General features: G+C 40.6%; 1 protein-coding gene across 1 annotated transcript in view; it reads right to left on the bottom strand.

Annotated features, from left to right (window-relative positions):
• The window catches only part of gabbr2 (gamma-aminobutyric acid (GABA) B receptor, 2), a 212,011-nt gene continuing 195,243 nt past the window's right edge, over positions 1-16,768 (bottom strand). The window contains exons 14-19 of the mRNA XM_026156284.2: positions 14,801-14,911; positions 12,224-12,448; positions 11,833-12,015; positions 11,342-11,471; positions 6,557-6,674; positions 1-3,795 (exon numbers count right to left, since the gene is read on the bottom strand). Coding sequence (XP_026012069.1) covers positions 3,630-3,795; positions 6,557-6,674; positions 11,342-11,471; positions 11,833-12,015; positions 12,224-12,448; positions 14,801-14,911 — 933 coding nt within the window. The 3' untranslated portion in view covers positions 1-3,629. The remainder of the gene's footprint in view (positions 3,796-6,556; positions 6,675-11,341; positions 11,472-11,832; positions 12,016-12,223; positions 12,449-14,800; positions 14,912-16,768) is intronic.

Genomic DNA, 16,768 nt, shown 5'->3' with positions numbered 1-16,768 from the left:
TGATTTTCGGTCTCACTTTATTTAATGATGATGTGAAAAGTAAAGGCTGTCCATAACATTCAGACAACAAAAGAAGAATGTTTTTTTTTCTCCAAAGTCCCCCCCCATAACAACTAATGGCTCCAAAAATGTTCAGGTGTTCCAAGTGTGATACTTATTTTATACAACTTCTTCATATCTAGACCTCATCTGTACATAACATAGTTACAGATACTGTAAATTAAAAAAAATGACTTCCAAGTATCCTTGTGGCATTTTGTGAAACATTTTCCTATGTAAAAATGAAAATGTACGTAAAGATCTTTACATATACATATATATAGTTCTCTATTCTTTCTGTAATAAGAAAACAATTTATTGCCCCTCTTAAACATGTTGCATTTAACATAGGTTTTGTTTATCATTTTAAACTCTTAATTGAACTTAATGCCATGTGATACCACATATCAAACCGACAAAACAGTAACAGTATGGACCTCTGTGTTGTTCCACTTAATATATTTGTCATATTACTATATTTTTGGACATGTATGTTTTGTGTTCTCCAGAAACCCTGATGATGACACATACAACGATATAATATATATACGTACATGTCACTTTGATCTTCAAACTTAAAAGACCTGTGGCAAATACAAATCATCAGCATGATGTTATTCATTACAGGAATTTATGAGCCCTTGACCTTCCACGATTGCATCTGCTGAACAATTTTTCATTCATGTTCAAAAGAATTGAAATGATTCATAAAAGAATAAAAATCAGGGCACCTTACAAAATATATCGAACAACAACTGATGATCTGCATTTGGTATTTTTGAATGGACTAAAAGGAAAAAAAAGTAATTTGATAAATTGGTAAATGCCAGGAGTGGTTTATTAAGATTGATCGTTTGCTACTACTTTCACTTTATTGCCCTCGGTGAATTGTTGCTAAACCAGTAGCATATTCGATATGATGATGTTGAGTTTACCCACTGAGAATCTTGGCATTGACGTGTGTGAGCTGATCAAACAGGTTAAGAGAACCTAAATCCATGAGCAAATACACGTAAAACCAAATCGCAGGTGAGAGGATGAAACTACAGAGTGGATTTGTCACAACAGTTGCAAAAACAGAGGTAACTCTGTGAATTATACATTTTATTTCATGCCGTCTTGAGAAAGCCAAATACCAAATATTCCATACATGGACACCATCATCAGGGTATCAGCAAATTGTACACAATCACATTTAATGTAATATATAAAATGTGCGGTTGGTTTGTTTTATCTCCTGAAGGAAGAACCAACCCTCTGACAATGTCTCTCACTCACTTGTCAAGTGATCGTGATTCTCTGGTTGGCAAAGGTGCAGGAGAAGCTGTGACTCCTTGGGTATCTGTGCTCAGGGTTTTCCCTGCTCCTGTACTAAGCAGGAGCTGGAAGGGGAGGAGCTCTCATAGGGGGGGAGTCACCGTGATATGTCCCCATAGCAGGCGGGTCCCTGCTTGGTTGTCTCTTGCTCCAACTCGGTCGCAGGAGAGATCCACTCCAGCTGAGGTGGAGTATTTGCCAAGTACTCCCAAACTGTCCCGTTCACCGAGGCATGGAATTGAAATTAATCTATGACACGTTGTACACTTTACAGATGTGCGGCCAATGTTGTGGGTCAGCGCATTTACCACACTGTGTATGTACTGTGGGTCCTGCAGGCTACAATATAAGACAACAGGCACAGCGCTCAACAAACGCCTTAAAAACTAAAAACCAAGACACCAATGGTGAAACAATATGCTGAGGACAAACCTTCTCACGCTCGATAAAAAAGTCCTTTGTTTGTCCGGAGTCATTACTTGCTTTTCTCCTGCATGAGGAAAGTTTTACAAAAAACTGTCGATGACCGTTGTGCTCAATGCGGTTCAGCGGCACTGAACATTACATTTCCATAGCAACCGAGGTATGTTCACTGTTGCTAAGTGTGAAGTGGGTTTTCATGACACTCGATATTATCTGTGAAGAAAGCCCTGTGTCTGTGCTGTATCACTGTGTCCAGCAGTGGCGGCATCACCGTCTTGGAACTGTAAGCTACAGTCGGTAGGGGCTTATTACTTGAGACTCCCTTGTGTTTACTGTCTTTACTACCACTCATGGAAATTCAGGTCAGCCCGCTTAATCCAGACTAGCTGTGGAACCGGAAAACCTACATCCTTTCCACCATCACTTCTCGAGTTTGATCTCTTCTGACAAAGCAGCTTTTTATTCATTTCAGAGTCTTGTGCCTTTTTTTGTGCCATTGACTCCCCCATCGCCCTTAACTGTGCCGGTTAGCTGTAAGGGCTAGATCGGACGGACATCTTAACAGTCTATGGAGACCAATCTGTGGGGATCAATAAGACCAGGCCCGTCACTAAAGCAGTGTCTGAAAAGCACCCGATCTCATGAGGCGCTCTCATATGAGCGTGTCTTTGCGTGTGCACTTCTTGGCGTATTAACACACATAAACGACATCTGTGGAACACTCTCATGGCGTTCTATTTTCTAACATACGCAGCCTTTGAGACTTTTTAAAAAGGCATAGCACTGATATTCTGTATAACATGCTTTCTGAAGACATATTGAGCAGACTGTAAAATATGAAGGCTTATGCAAAGTCTGATGTGAAATCTCTGATGAAAACAAAAAACAGCGGTACAGATAAGCAAAGTGGAAAAAACAAAATAAAAATAAAAAAAGAACCAAGTTGTTTAAATTTCAAATAAATGGGCACTGGTGCATTTTGATATTTGGTGACTCAGACTTTGATGTATCTTACTTTGCTGCCCACAAGCTAATTGATTAACAGTTACACAAAAATCTATATCTCTCATACATATGTCTAATTTGTAGGATGCCATGTTTTATACGCTTTTCATCTGAAATTGTCATGCCTACCTGCCTCTGTTATAAGCCTCACGCTTAGAACCAACTTAATTGTCCATTCACAGCATATACAAAGCTTACAGTACATCAATGTTAAAAATGATGATATTTACATATCTGGACAAGATTGGGAAAGGGTAAAGCAGTAAATTTGATGATTTCCTTTTGTTGGATTTTGCAGATTCCTCATCTCCAAACCATTATCCAGTCACTGAAGCAGTGAAATACTCAAGTTAGATGACAAACTTACGTGTTGCTGCGAGCACATACATACAACAGATTAGGAACAGAAACAGACAATCCCCTCTGAAGCAGATAAGGCTACACATCATTAGGGTTGGTCCACCACAGCTATTGGGGTGTCGCTATATTTGTGCATGTGTGTGTATTTGTATATAGCCTATCTGTGTTTGACTGTGCATATGTGTATATGCCTAGGCAGGCGGGGGGGCAAATGGACAAGGGGATGTTAATTAAAGGAGTTTTTAAGGGTCATCCAGTGCTCACTCTGTCTCCTCATACCCCATCCTGACTGAGGATATCAGTTTACAAGAAGACCAAGGTGAAGAGGTATGAAGAGTGAACCCCCCTCCCCCCCTCCCTTCTCTCCCTGTCCTCCTTGATCCGAGACAAAATACGCACTTACGCTGATGATATCAGTCTATTGTAGAAAAAAAGAATCACATATGTCTCCTCTGCAAAGAGCCAGGTGGGGGAGTGAATGAAGCTCACAGGCCAGAGACCATTACCCGGTAGGAGGGGGGCATGTGTCTGTGCCTTGGGCTCGAACCAGGGCTGCCATTAGGGCTGGTGCAGCTAGCATCTACCCCTCCTATGGAAGGTAAGTAGGCATGATGGAGGATGGGCAGCTGCAAAGACAGTCGACGCTGTATGCTGCAGATAGAGAAGGAAAGGAACAATGTCAGTGATTACAGCACATTTACTGAAGTATTATGTTATAGTCAGCAGTCTGCTCTTTCTTTTCTTGTCATTACTTACAATATAATTTCTTTGCATATCCCATGGATGCTGAAGAATGTGGATTTTTTTTTTCACTGACTTGAAATTGTTATTTCGGGCTGACAGATCACACGCTCCTTGTCCTCCACCTGCTTTCTTCTTTTTCTTGTAATCTGTTTGCTTTTCTCCCACATGAGTCACAGTGAGTGTCTCTGGGGAAATGCTATTTGGAATCTCATGGAAACTCTTTGTAGAGCTGTGCCTTTTCTTTGTACACAGCTGTTTCAGTTTCTTTAGTCAGACTTTCTGTTTCTTTCTTGCCTCAGAAGTGCAGGGTTCTCTCTCGCAACGTCTCGCAACGTCACCAATTTCTTGTCTTTTCCTGAAGGTAAATGTATTTCCGTATATAGAAATATCAGGGCGTAGCAGTATGGAGACGATAATCAGGCTGTATGCAGATTGCACAAGTCTGTTGGTTCAGAATGATTCTGATTTACTGACATACCCACAGTGGTGAGAACATACGTTTCATAAATCTGATGGTAATTTTGCGTAAGCCGTTTTCTGCACGGGATAAGAACAGATATTAATAAATGAGAACCAATGTGTCTGTCTATCACGTTGGATCGCTTTGTTGTATAAATCTAACCAGGGCTGGATCATTTTGCTTCTAATAATGAATTTACCCCATTTTTACTCTTGCTGACCCTCTGCCAGAGTTCCGAGTCAGTATTTGTCATTTGCAAATTAGTGTCTTTGTAAGTTCAAATGTGCGTTCGCAGCTGTGCCCCGGACAGTGCACTTCATCTGCTTTTAGTGATTCCTCTTGCATGATTTATCTGAGCATCATATGGGATATGCAGAGCTAAATTCAGTTCATCTCAGGTTATCAGCACCAACCGCAGCAGTTTTTTCCCCCACAAATTAATTAACACATTAGCCATAAAGCTAGTGACGGAATTGAATTCCTCACTAAGCAGTAAGCATCTTATTTTTCATTAATTTTAGCAATGGAGCTCTTTCAGGCAGATCTGATCCTGGAAAGGCTTCAATAAAATGCTGTGTTTTAGCAATATGGCCATATGAGCTGGATGTTGCTGTCAATACAACAATTTTGTCACAGTCTGGAAGTGGCATATGCAGTGGTCTTGCTCGATTTACTATTAAAATGTTCGCTACACACTTTCACACATATCAAGTTACAGTGAGAAACTGAACATGGCGAACAGAAAAGATGGATCATAAAAGACTGGCATCTGGCATTGCACAGCTTCCCACAAGCCTTCAGCAATTTCTTTAATTGTTTTCTGTGTATTCTTTAGCATCCTCCTCTCTAGCTTCTTCTTCTTACTAAGCCCCTAATCCACCGTTCCTCTTTCCACCGTCGCTTCTGGGATCGTCTGACGTAAAAGAACATTTCATGCTTCCGCCTGGTGTGACAGTTTGCACCCTACCTCGCCAGAGCCATTGCCACTGCCAGCCATTTTCAAGAAAGTTACATAAGCATTTGGTTGTGTAAAAAATTAAGAGGGGCTAATAAGATTCAAGCTTGTTCTGCATTAAACGTAGTAAAATGTCTTAATTAGGAAAACTTAAATATTAATGGTCCTCAGGCCCTTTCAGTTATTCTGACCCGTTCTACTTTATGTGATGAAAACACAACAGCTTATGAAGGAATTTCGGGATATTTTTTGGAATATCATATAGGACACGGGTGCTACACTTCACAATAACACACCCCTGCATTTTTCATGCCACAAAATATTTATACAGCTCGATCTCTCTCTATTCATAACTCTTTTGTAACTTATTTATATTTGTCTCTTCTTTCTCTTCTCTTTCTCTCCCTTCATCTCTCTTCCCTCCATGTGATCAAACATTCATGTGGCATGGGAACAGCTCCAAGTGTTCCTTTACTTCTGTTCTCCTCCCTGTCTATTTTCAGAGCTGCTTCCAATGCGGGCTGTAAATCAGTGGTTACATAAGCCTCTGCGAGTCTCTACCTTCTTCTTTCTCCCCTCCTTCTTATCTCTGCCTTTCTTATCTATCTAAACATATTTTTTCTCTTTAAACATCTTCTCTGTGTAACTGCCCTCTCCTCTGCATTGTATCCTCCTTGCCTCTTGTCTCCGCTTTCTTCATCCATCCATCCCTCTACATCCTGCATTCTTCTCCTGGTTCTGGTTAAACGTGTGTGGGAGGGAAACTTCTCAATGATGCATGAAGTGTCCCCCCCCCCCCTCCCCATTGATGAAGTTGACATCCCTCAGCTTTGCTGCCTTATGAATAATAAGTGAATGCAGATCTGCATTTGAATGTTTTGAGAGTTCATCTTCCTTTAAAAGTTGAGAAAACAAATCAATTACCTGCGTGTATATGCATGCAAAATGGACATGTGTGTTTTTGTGTGTCCGGCTGTAAGTAAGCTGCAGGACGTTCAGCATACTTGGAGAATACACTTGCACTCTGTGACGTGATATGCATGTTGGTGGTTGATGGTATGTGCGTTGCGTGGGAGAGAAAAGTAGAGGGCCAGTCCATGCTTTCATAAGGCTCTGTTGCCAGAGCAACTGCCTGAGAGCTGCTGGTGGTTGTGCTACATGTGACATGTCGTCTGATGAGAAAGCTGACAAGACAGAGGGAAAAAAGGGGAGAGACACGGGAGTAGAGGGGCTAAGGAAATGGGAGAGCTCACTGTTCTGGTGAGTTGATATCCTCGAGAGGACCTCTGTTTATTCTGGAAGGATCCATGGAGCCCCACTGCGCCTGTGGTTTCTGCTCTAGGTGGTTCTTCAGTATCGACTTTTCTCCATCTGCATGAAAACATGTGTAGACAATAAAGAAAATTGCAGGCTGTCACCTGGACTTTCATATTTTGTCAGTGTAAGTTGAACATGACTAGGATTTCAAATAAGGCATTGGCCTTCAGTCCTAACATTGGGCTTTCCAACCGTGCAAAAAATAGCAACAAATGCTAATAAATCAGCTAATGCTAGGTGTGTATTGTATGTCAACACACACCTAGCAAAGTTAGTCTGTGAAGGATCATGTCAGCTCAGATGTCCATGCTCACTGCATATGCTTCATTGACACTAAGAAGTTAAACCAAGTGTGTTGACATTCAGTATGAAGAGACCGCTTTTGCATGATGTGCAGACTAACGTTACAGATTAGTTCAAAAGGAGCAGGTGAAAATGGCTAAAAAAACTAGTCAAAAATTTCTCGCTCAACTATCTGCATGCTAGACAAATTACACAAGTCAGACTATGTTTTGGACAGAGATGCAAAAAACAAACCTGCTTTGCTCAAACTTTGAAAGTGGACGCTAACACTTGGACCAGATTCATTTCAGAAGTGGGGACTGGGTGATATCACAACAGAACAAGTGCACTGAGTCACCAGCTGAAGATGCCAGGATTCAAACCACTGGCCCTGAGGACTGAGGCTTAAGTGCTCTACCACCAAACACACAGCCACCAAAACATTACTGTTTGTGAGTGCCAGTAATCTAAGGCTATCTCTTTACAACAGGGAGAAAAACACTCCCGCTGCATTAAGTAGCACCACATGAGCCGTCTTCTTTCTTAAACGGGACTGGAAGAAAAAGAAAATGTATATCTAATAGTTTAAACCTGAGAAGAATTAATTCAAACAGGAATAATTGGATCTTGTGAGGTGAAAAGCAGGCAAATACTCCTTGTGTACCGTCCTATCATAGGGCAAGAAAATGTTTCAATGAAAAAATAATTTAATGGTATTTAAAGCCTGAAAATTCGCAAATATTCCACAAGTAAAAAAACAAAACAAAAACACTGTAAAGTATAAAATATTTTGTCTTTCTTTCAGTGCTGTTAATCTATACATAACAGCATTTAACTTATCATGCTAAAATCAGGCCATGGCCGTCAACCTGTCAGAAAACCGCACCTTAACTGTCATCTCCTGGTGTTCTCCAGCATCGCCATGTGCTTCTACATATTCATGAAGACAGCTAGAGCGAGGGAGAGGTGGAGTGTCGCGTCTCACCCTTTGTGAGTGAGCGTAATCGCTGTTGACACAGCGTTCTTCCCTTATAACAGCCAATCATTCACAGCCCCCAATACATTTAGACCAGCTCTCTTATGAATACTGATGACTACAGTTAGAAGCCAGTGGTGATGATGATGATGACCGTCAAGCATAAGTAGAATGAAGCTGGGAAAAGTTTATGTGCCGATGATCTTTAAAGGAAGCTTAACTACCTGTGATTTTATAGTCAGAACGTGTGTCAGGCTGACATTTGTGAGCAGCGCCTTACGCGCGCTCTCTCTTTCTTATTGTCTCCATAAGAGAGAATTTCAGCAACCCAGCAGCTGATACGCTGTAACCCAAACATAAAAATATTTTCTCATTTAGAGAAAACTATTTTTTCATATATACTTTGATCATCTTTTAATTTTTGAAAGGTTTAAAAGAAATTATTTCCAATAACCTACATCTTCTTTGACATATCTAATTTATTGGGCTCCTTTGACGATATAAGCGAGGAAGCACTAGAAAAGGCTGTGTCTTAAAATAGACCCAGTTTTATGAGCCCACACAATCTGAATTTTACTTCATTACACTGAACCTGATGTCAGCTGCCAGCTGCTGCCTCCAATTTCGACAGATTTTTTCCCTCAGCAAGTGTAAAACAACAGGTAAAATGATGCATTTTTATGAATTGAACTACACTGTGGGATCCAGTGATTTGACCTTTGAAACCACGCATGCTAAAATAGACAAACTAAAATAAGCTCAGTAAGGAAGATTCACACTGTATCCACTCATCTGCCTGAATTCCTGGGTGTTCAAGCTGCTACTCTATTCCTTACATCACTGTCAAACGTAACTCTGTCATCATCACACTGGCCCAATCATTTTTTGGGTAACTTTCTGTGAACCAATCAGCCTCTGTCCTGGCTCTTGTTCAGTCTCATTTGTGTGACCCACCTCCACTCCATTTCCACCAGAGATCTTTGTCCAGGTCTCCAACTGCTTCATCTCTGCCACCACTAGTGTTTTTCTTCCAGGTGCTCCCTTTAGGGATCACCACAGCAGACCATTTGCCTCCATCTCACCCCACCACTGAAACAAGCTACATCTCTGCATACTTTCAAAAACAGAATCAAAACTTTTTTTGATCCAGGCTGACACGTAATAGATGTTGATTTTCTTTGCTTTGTTGTAGTTGCTGTTTTCAAAGAAATGTGCTACATAAATAAAATTGCGATAGCCAAAGCCATCCTTATATACATCCATGAATCTCCTCTGTGATCTTCTTTTCCTCCTGCCTGACAGCTCCATATTCAACAGCCACTATCACATATCTATATAAAATCTATCCTTGTATCCTCGGCACCGTCATATAATATCAATAAATAACTTAAAGTAATTTTAAAGCCAAACTATATTTAGTTTCAGACAGGAGGGCGTACACTTATTTTTAGCACAAACACAAAAGGCAGGGGCAGAGAATACGCTAAAACACACAAAAAGAAGCATTACACACATTTCTGTGTGAATGTGCTCATTAACAGCCATCAGTTCACTGCGTAACTATGAACTTTCACAGATGAGGAACTTCTCAAACAATTCCAACACGCTCTGCTCCCAATTGGCAGAATGAGCGCAGCTGTTGTGCTCTTTTACCTTCCCGAGCTCAGACAGATCCATTAGACACCCCTGAGAGCAGCTTTGTGCTGGCGTGTGCAGCAGACACGCTGGATCCGGCTGCTGTACATCAGCGTCACTCTGCGACTCTTAAAATGGTGCCTAATGCAAAGCGACGCTGCTGGGCTGTAACGATTCGCTGATTCAATTTGAGGCAGCAGACTTCATAATGTCTGCCATACATGCATCGTTTAAACAGCACAGGCAGAAGTTTGGAGGACTGATGGGACATGCATCTTTATATTTCAGCAAATTAGGATTTGCTCTTCGTGTTTCCATAAACTAGTCTCGCCCGATGATGACTCACCTCACCTGCTCTCAAACTTTTCTTTACTCTTATCTGGTTCTCGACTTTGTTTCACAGACACTAAACTACCGTACGCCCCAAACAAGAAATAATTAGGTATAAAACCGAGTGTACACCAGGGTTTGAAAGTGAGGCGAGAATGACGTGTGACTACAATATGTGCTAAATTTGACAAACAGCAGTGGAGCATACGTGTACTGAGGTGCTGTAGCTAATCTCATGACTCATTACAGACGTCACAGATGCTCCTGTGTCCCTCGTGCTGACAGGTGCTCCAGCAATGGGAAAAAAAGAAAGATATTCCTTCATCCAGCTGCTCTAAAAGCAGAATTAAAATCCTTTACTAAAACCACTGAATATGGAAATGCACCGTAACGGTGGCAAAGAATTAGTATTAGATAACGTATGTGAGGATTACTTTGAAACTGAAGCCAGTTCAGGATTTTATGATAGTCCTGAAATTGTGATACAAACCACTAAAATGTAAATTACACTCGCTAATGTGTAACACAACGGAACCACAAAATGATACTAGCACAGTGCACGATCACAACATGATATCAAAGTGCATACATTACAACAGAACTAAACAAAAGCAGTTTTGATCTCTATAGCTTATTTCCTGCTTCATGATTAATGTTCGTTTTTTAAATAACTAACTAGTTCATGCACTATAGTGGCACCACTGTGTAAAGAGGCGTGGCCTCTTAAAGTGACTTACAGATTAGGGATATCAAACTCATTTCACATCATCGGATGCTTAGAGCCTACGTTGATCCTAAATAGGCCAAACCGCTCAAACTCCACTTTCTGTCACTGAAAAGTCGTTTAACTGCACATTCAATCTCTGAGATTTCTCAATATATGAAAAAGTGGTGCACTTTCATCTCAGCGCACCTCAGTTTTTTTTAAATGATAAAAAAAAAAGGCTGCCGTAGTAAATCAAAGAAATCTGTCAGCTTGACTTTTTGCAGTGTAAATTACAGAAAATGTTTTGGTAACTCATTGCTCAAACTGTCCTGTAATCATACAGCAGAGACTTTTTGTAAATTCTTATAAAACGCCCTATTTTATTTATTTATTTATTTAATCATTCATTTTACTGTGGACACATTTAAAAAAACAAAAAACAAAATATTTCTACAGTTAATAGTAACAAAAGCTCATTACTGTAGTATGAATGGCTGTGCGCAAGGTCATTATTGTTAGGAGAAGCTGTAAAATTAAAATAAAACACATGCCCCCGTTTACACTTTCCAAAAATGTCCGGTGGGCTGGATCAGGGACGATTCTGGCTGCTTGGCTTTAGGTTTGACACCCCTGCTACAGATGGTTCTGTGAGTGAAACAATTTTTCACTAATATGGGATATTTCCCATGTGCCTCAAATGCTTATTGTCAGACAGATATAAAAACAGAGCTATAAAAACAGTATGGCAGTAGTTGACCAGGGCTAAATGAAAGCATGCAGCGAGTATCTCACCTTTGCCATCTGTAAAGTTGCGTATGCTGAGAATGTTGTTGGCATCCGAATAATGGTTCTGTTTAATGTAGGGAGTTTTCTCCGGCGTGTCCTGCAGCTGCATGGTCACTTCCTCCAGCTCTTTGTCCAACTTTTTACCCAGAAAAAAATGTTCTGTTAGTTCATTGAGTATTACAGTTGATCACTTAAAGTAAGTACATTCTCACCCATCACTTAACTATTGTTTCACACCAAGGTTTCATTAATTATCCACAGACAGCCTATCTTACACACTGTGAGGTTATCAGCCAGAAATGAACCTAAATTAAGGTTTGTCTGGGTGTGACTGACTGCTGCAAATGCTACTTTGCCAAAATGATGAAGAAATCGTCAAAGAAATCTTTTTTAAAGTGTAACAGAACATTTACTCTTTGTGCCCACTGCATCGCTGTCCTGTCTGAAAGGTGATGAATGGTTAAAAGATGAAAACAAAGAAGCTGTAACTGGCTGACCTCTGTTATCCTCATACGGAGGCGGTGGTTATCAGTCTGAAGGCCGTCCAGTCGAGAAGTGTTGGCTTGGTTGACGCTGGTGACTGAGGTGGAGGTCTTGGAGTCTTCTTTCTTCTGATTCTGGGTGAACTTTAATCTGCGGTTCTGGGTGGCTGCGTCTGGGTTTGTTCTCATCGTAATTAGCTGAAAGTGGAGTTATGGGCATTAGTCACAGCTGCACTCTCGCACTCTAAAATTGCATGAGTGCAAAAAAAAATCAACACCTAACTGTTTACGCTGCATTTTCAGCTTTCAGGACTTAGCTGAGTGATAATTAAAAGCTCTAGTTTATGTCATTGCAGAGTCTTTCAGCCACGCTCACACACACACCCTCTGTCCTATAAAAACTGACCTTGGGAACGAAGACCAGACAGAGCGTGATGGTGCTACAAAAGATGATCACCAGCGCTACAATGCAGAACTGGACATTGGGCTGGTCCCTCGTCAGAAAAGACACCGCGGCGCCAATGATGCACATGATGCCGACGTTGTACACGCTCATTCCGATATATTTGCTATCGTTCAGAGCGGGAATGCTCACATTCCTGGTCTCCCATGCCAGAAAGCACCCAAACAGCTGTAAGAGAAGAGAAAAGGAAGAATATGAGTTATGTTTAAGAGAAGATCACACAAAGATCTGAGAACAAATGAATGACTTTGGTCATAGAAAGTCTGGACTTGTCTTTCTCCATCAGTGACGTTTAAGCAGCTCTCATTTTCCTCCTGCTTGTTTACATTTCTGTCTGAGGTCTTTCAGAAGAATTATTCATTCTTAATTTATTTCTGATTGTTCATGGAGTGGGGGTTGTGTAATTTCACTTAGCTGAAAGCAGACAAAAATAAACTTCATTATATGATGACGTGGTAAAGGGCTGAGATACAATCTAAAGAGACAGCAGTTAGTTTCACGTCTGGAAAATTTTATGTGCGAGTGAATTGTTTGTTGCAGCAGCAGCAGACTGCTGAATAATTCACAGTGAGCTGTGTAAGAGAGCTGCCTGCTTATTCAAAGTCTAAATCAGAGTTTGTGGAATGACAAGCAGAAGAATTAATAGAGCAGTCATCGAGGCTTAGTGCACCTGAGGTGTGCGAGCATGTGGATGTCAGGTACGGCTGCAGTGTACTTGTATGTGTCCATATGTGAGTTTGCATGCATGTAAAAGCAGGGATGACTCAAGCCATAAACGTTTTGGTGTTGCGCTGTACCTCCCGGTGCCTCGCGGAGTTGACGGCTCCTGTCAATTACATCACTTTAACTTTCTGTACCGCTAAACTTCTTTGTTCCTGTCTTATTATTTTACAAGAAAGTCTCTTGGCTTATTCCTCTACCATCTCCTCATTCCTTCCATCTTTCCTTTTTGGGAACTTTTAGGTAGTATTTTTAGCCAGGCTACTCTGTATTCTTTCAATCTGCTTAAGATGAGTCATACATCACCAGAATCTAGCTTTTACTAACACCTAATAATGAGGAACATTTAGTACATGCTTTCATTTTCTTCAGTCTTGATTATTGCAACTCACTCCCTTTTCACATGCGTCTTTCAGCAAGCCCTAGCCCATTTTTAACTGGTCCAAAATGCAGCAGCTAGGCTGCTAAAAAAAACTATTCAGCCCTCACACATCACTCCTATCCTTACTGCCCTTCACTGGCTTCCGTGGAAGTTCAGAATTCCCTTTAAAATATTGTTAATAGCATACAAAGCCCTTCATAGCCAGGCTCCTTGCTATAAGGCAGACCTGCTGAGACCTTATTTCAGCAGTTGGCCTCTTCGATTATTCGATCAGAGTCTTTTAACTGTTCCAAGCTCTTACTTTAAAACTAGAGGTGACCACAGAGGTTTTCTTAAACTTTGTAACAGCTGAATTAGATCAGCAGAATCTGTGGTTTGTTTTAAAGATTAGCTTTTTCTTTAAGCTTTTTCCCAATATTTTTGGGTCTTGTTTTTCCATTTAGAATGAATGTTTGACTGTGTGTTTGTATAGCTGGACATGTGCAGCACACTTATCTTTAATGGTCTATCTTCAGTGTCTCTCTTTTTGTGGCAGGCATTATACAGTTTCTCCTTCTTCATGGAGATTTTAAAGCACATATTATCTAGCTATTAGCTAGCTGATAATAACTACACATTCAGAGTTTGAAGCTCTGCTGACGAGCTTAAAGTAACACAGAGTTTTCAAATGAAATCACTGAAGAAAACCATTTAGTCTAAAGTAACTCAATATCGCTGATCCAAAAAACAAAAAAAACCAAACAGAAATTTACTTTAATGTCTGTAAGTGTTAAATCAGTAGCAGTTAGAAAAAGAGGCAGTCATACCATAAACTCATACAAGTGCAAATGAAACAAGTAGCTTGACATATTGCAAACTGCGTGCTTTCATTCAGCTTCTCAAGAGTTAGATGAGAAACTCTGTCATATTTGTTTTCTGAAACTGTTAAGGAAAGTATAAAGTCAGGAAAAAAGGAAGCCATTATCCACTCTCATTTCCTCCCCCTTTTTTAATCAAAGCTTCTCCTGTGTTATTGAAGATTGTTTTCTTTCCAGGTCTTTGTATTGGAGAGAAGGGTCCTTCCTGATCCTCCAAAATATTCACCTAAAGTTTTAGGGAAAAAAATCAAAATAAAGCTGAAAGTCTGCACTTCAATCACATGTTCATTGTTTGAGGAACAATCCAGTGTTGTGGCGTACAGAAGCAAAATTACAAAAATTGTGTTTTTGTCCTAATCATCTATTGCATGTCTGTCCAAAATGGGTCTCTTGTTCCTTCTGCACTTTTCTTTGTTTTTCCTGATTAAAAGGTGTTTTATATAGACTTGTTGGTAAATGTAAAGTATACACTAGAGATAGATTGCAAAAGAAAATCCAAGCCACATCAGCAGACACATCTGCAGATCAATCTTTACATTTGACGAAATCCTGTTTCCTCACCATTAGTAGCCCCTTGTAGGCATAGACGATGCCCAGCCAAATGGTCATGTGGGTGTTCTCACAGTGCTCCAAGAAAGGTCGGATGGCAATGTCTCGGCCTTGGGGGTCGGCCTGTTGACAAAACAACAAATAGACAAGAAAAAAAAACTGAGTACAGCTCCCACAAAAGTACCAATCTCATCCCAGAGATTGAAACATTGCTGTTAACTCATAACCGCCTGGTTATGAGTAGGAAAAGATTGCTGTTTTGGTTCCTTCAAAACATTAACCCGACATGTTTGAAGACAACATTTAACTGTGACGGCAAGGCGAGTGCCACCCACTTTGCTATTGCATTGACAAACACTGTCACTGGAAGAAATGATAAAACCAACAGAGAAACACTCTAAATAAGCTCTACATAAAGAAAGCCCTCAGTGAGCCTTTCGGCTGTTCTCACATTAGTTTTCGCTTTGTGGCTTACTTCACAAAGGAAATACAGACTATCCAATGCTCCTGCAAATTCAGGGTGTCTGTGATCAGCTATCCAGGTGTGAAATCAAACTGTTTCCCCATCACGGCCACTGGGCCTCTCCAAAGTCAGCTAAAGTTAAATTAATCTGTGCTTAGGATGCTAATGGGCACAACTAATGAAGCTTATTCATTAATGTGATTTACACCTCCTCCTTTCTTTCTTGTTTCTCACTCAGTCTCCGTCACGCTATCTCTTAATCCTGCCATCGTCTCTCCGTTCCTTCCAGCTTTCTCTTCGCTTCCACTTGTCTTTCGCCACAGCTCATGACACGAGTGACTTGCAGAGCAAATTAGCACCTGTGGTGGATATTAATACGCTAAAACACGTCACCTCCCCTTTCCCTTTTTCCCCTCTCGCTACCTTTGAAAAGCCTTTAATAAGAGCATTAGCTTGGCTGCATGGACTCATCTGAGGCCACTCTAATATATCAACTGTGAGACACCTGGGGCGAGGCCGGGCACAATGCCATGATGCTCTCCAGGTGTGTGCATGTTTAGTATTCGCAATTAGACATGTCTAATGTCTCAGCAGATGGTGTGTGAGCGTATGTGTGTATAAGCAAACCCAATAACATTTTTCACGAAACGTAGTCTATAATCGAAATTCCTGGGAAACAAAAAAAGAAGAGTAAACAAAGGGAAAAGAAATACACTGAAAAGATTGCCTCGTTTCCATCCTCATACCTATGACACTGTACTTTTTATTAATGCTCTCAACCATTCACAAATGCACACCTACACATACACACCCCAAAATACCTTGTGCACTTGTCATTCTGACATGAATATTCTCCATTCAGCTTGCATTAATTTAGATTACAGCTATTCATGCCTCCCTTCTTGACCTTGATGAATTTATATTAGAGGTTCTCTATAGGATGATGGCTTAAAATGGGAAATTGGTGCTTAAAAAGGTGCCCTGACTCACCCGAAAGAAAGAAAAGAAAAGAAAATGGGCCCATAACACATCATTTCTGGGTATCCTTGGTGAGTTATATCATAGTACAGTTTCCTAGCTTTTATTCCCATGCCTCTATCGTAGAAATACAACTTCCACAGTGTTCCCTACTCAGCTTCTCTTCACTGCTCTTTCTGTTTCAAATGTTCAGCTCTGCACAGGATTACATATGCAGTTAGTTAAACATTGCAAACGGTTTGCAAAAAAAAAAAGAAATAAAAAAGAAAATACACGACACAAACCTTCCCTCCCCCCACAACAACTTCTCCACAATCTTCAAAACTTCTGATGTCGCAAAGCAGAAACATACTGAAGACTGAGGATCGCTTCGGTGGCAGCGAGTTCACACACTTTGTCAAAGCACTCTCGTACCCCTTCTGAGAGTTTCCGTGGCAGCCGCGTGGTTCGTGTCGCAAGCGTCTGAGAATATTCTGGGACTTGAGTTTTGGATTCTTGTTAGCTTTAGGTGAAGGACTGATGGAACGGGGTTTCTGCTT

The sequence above is a fragment of the Astatotilapia calliptera genome, chromosome 22 (assembly GCF_964374335.1).
Source record: "Astatotilapia calliptera chromosome 22, fAstCal68.1, whole genome shotgun sequence".
In the NCBI taxonomy this organism is placed as follows: Eukaryota; Metazoa; Chordata; class Actinopteri; order Cichliformes; family Cichlidae; genus Astatotilapia; species Astatotilapia calliptera.
Note: the sequence above shows the minus strand (reverse complement) of the source record. Positions and strands in the feature narration are given on the sequence as shown.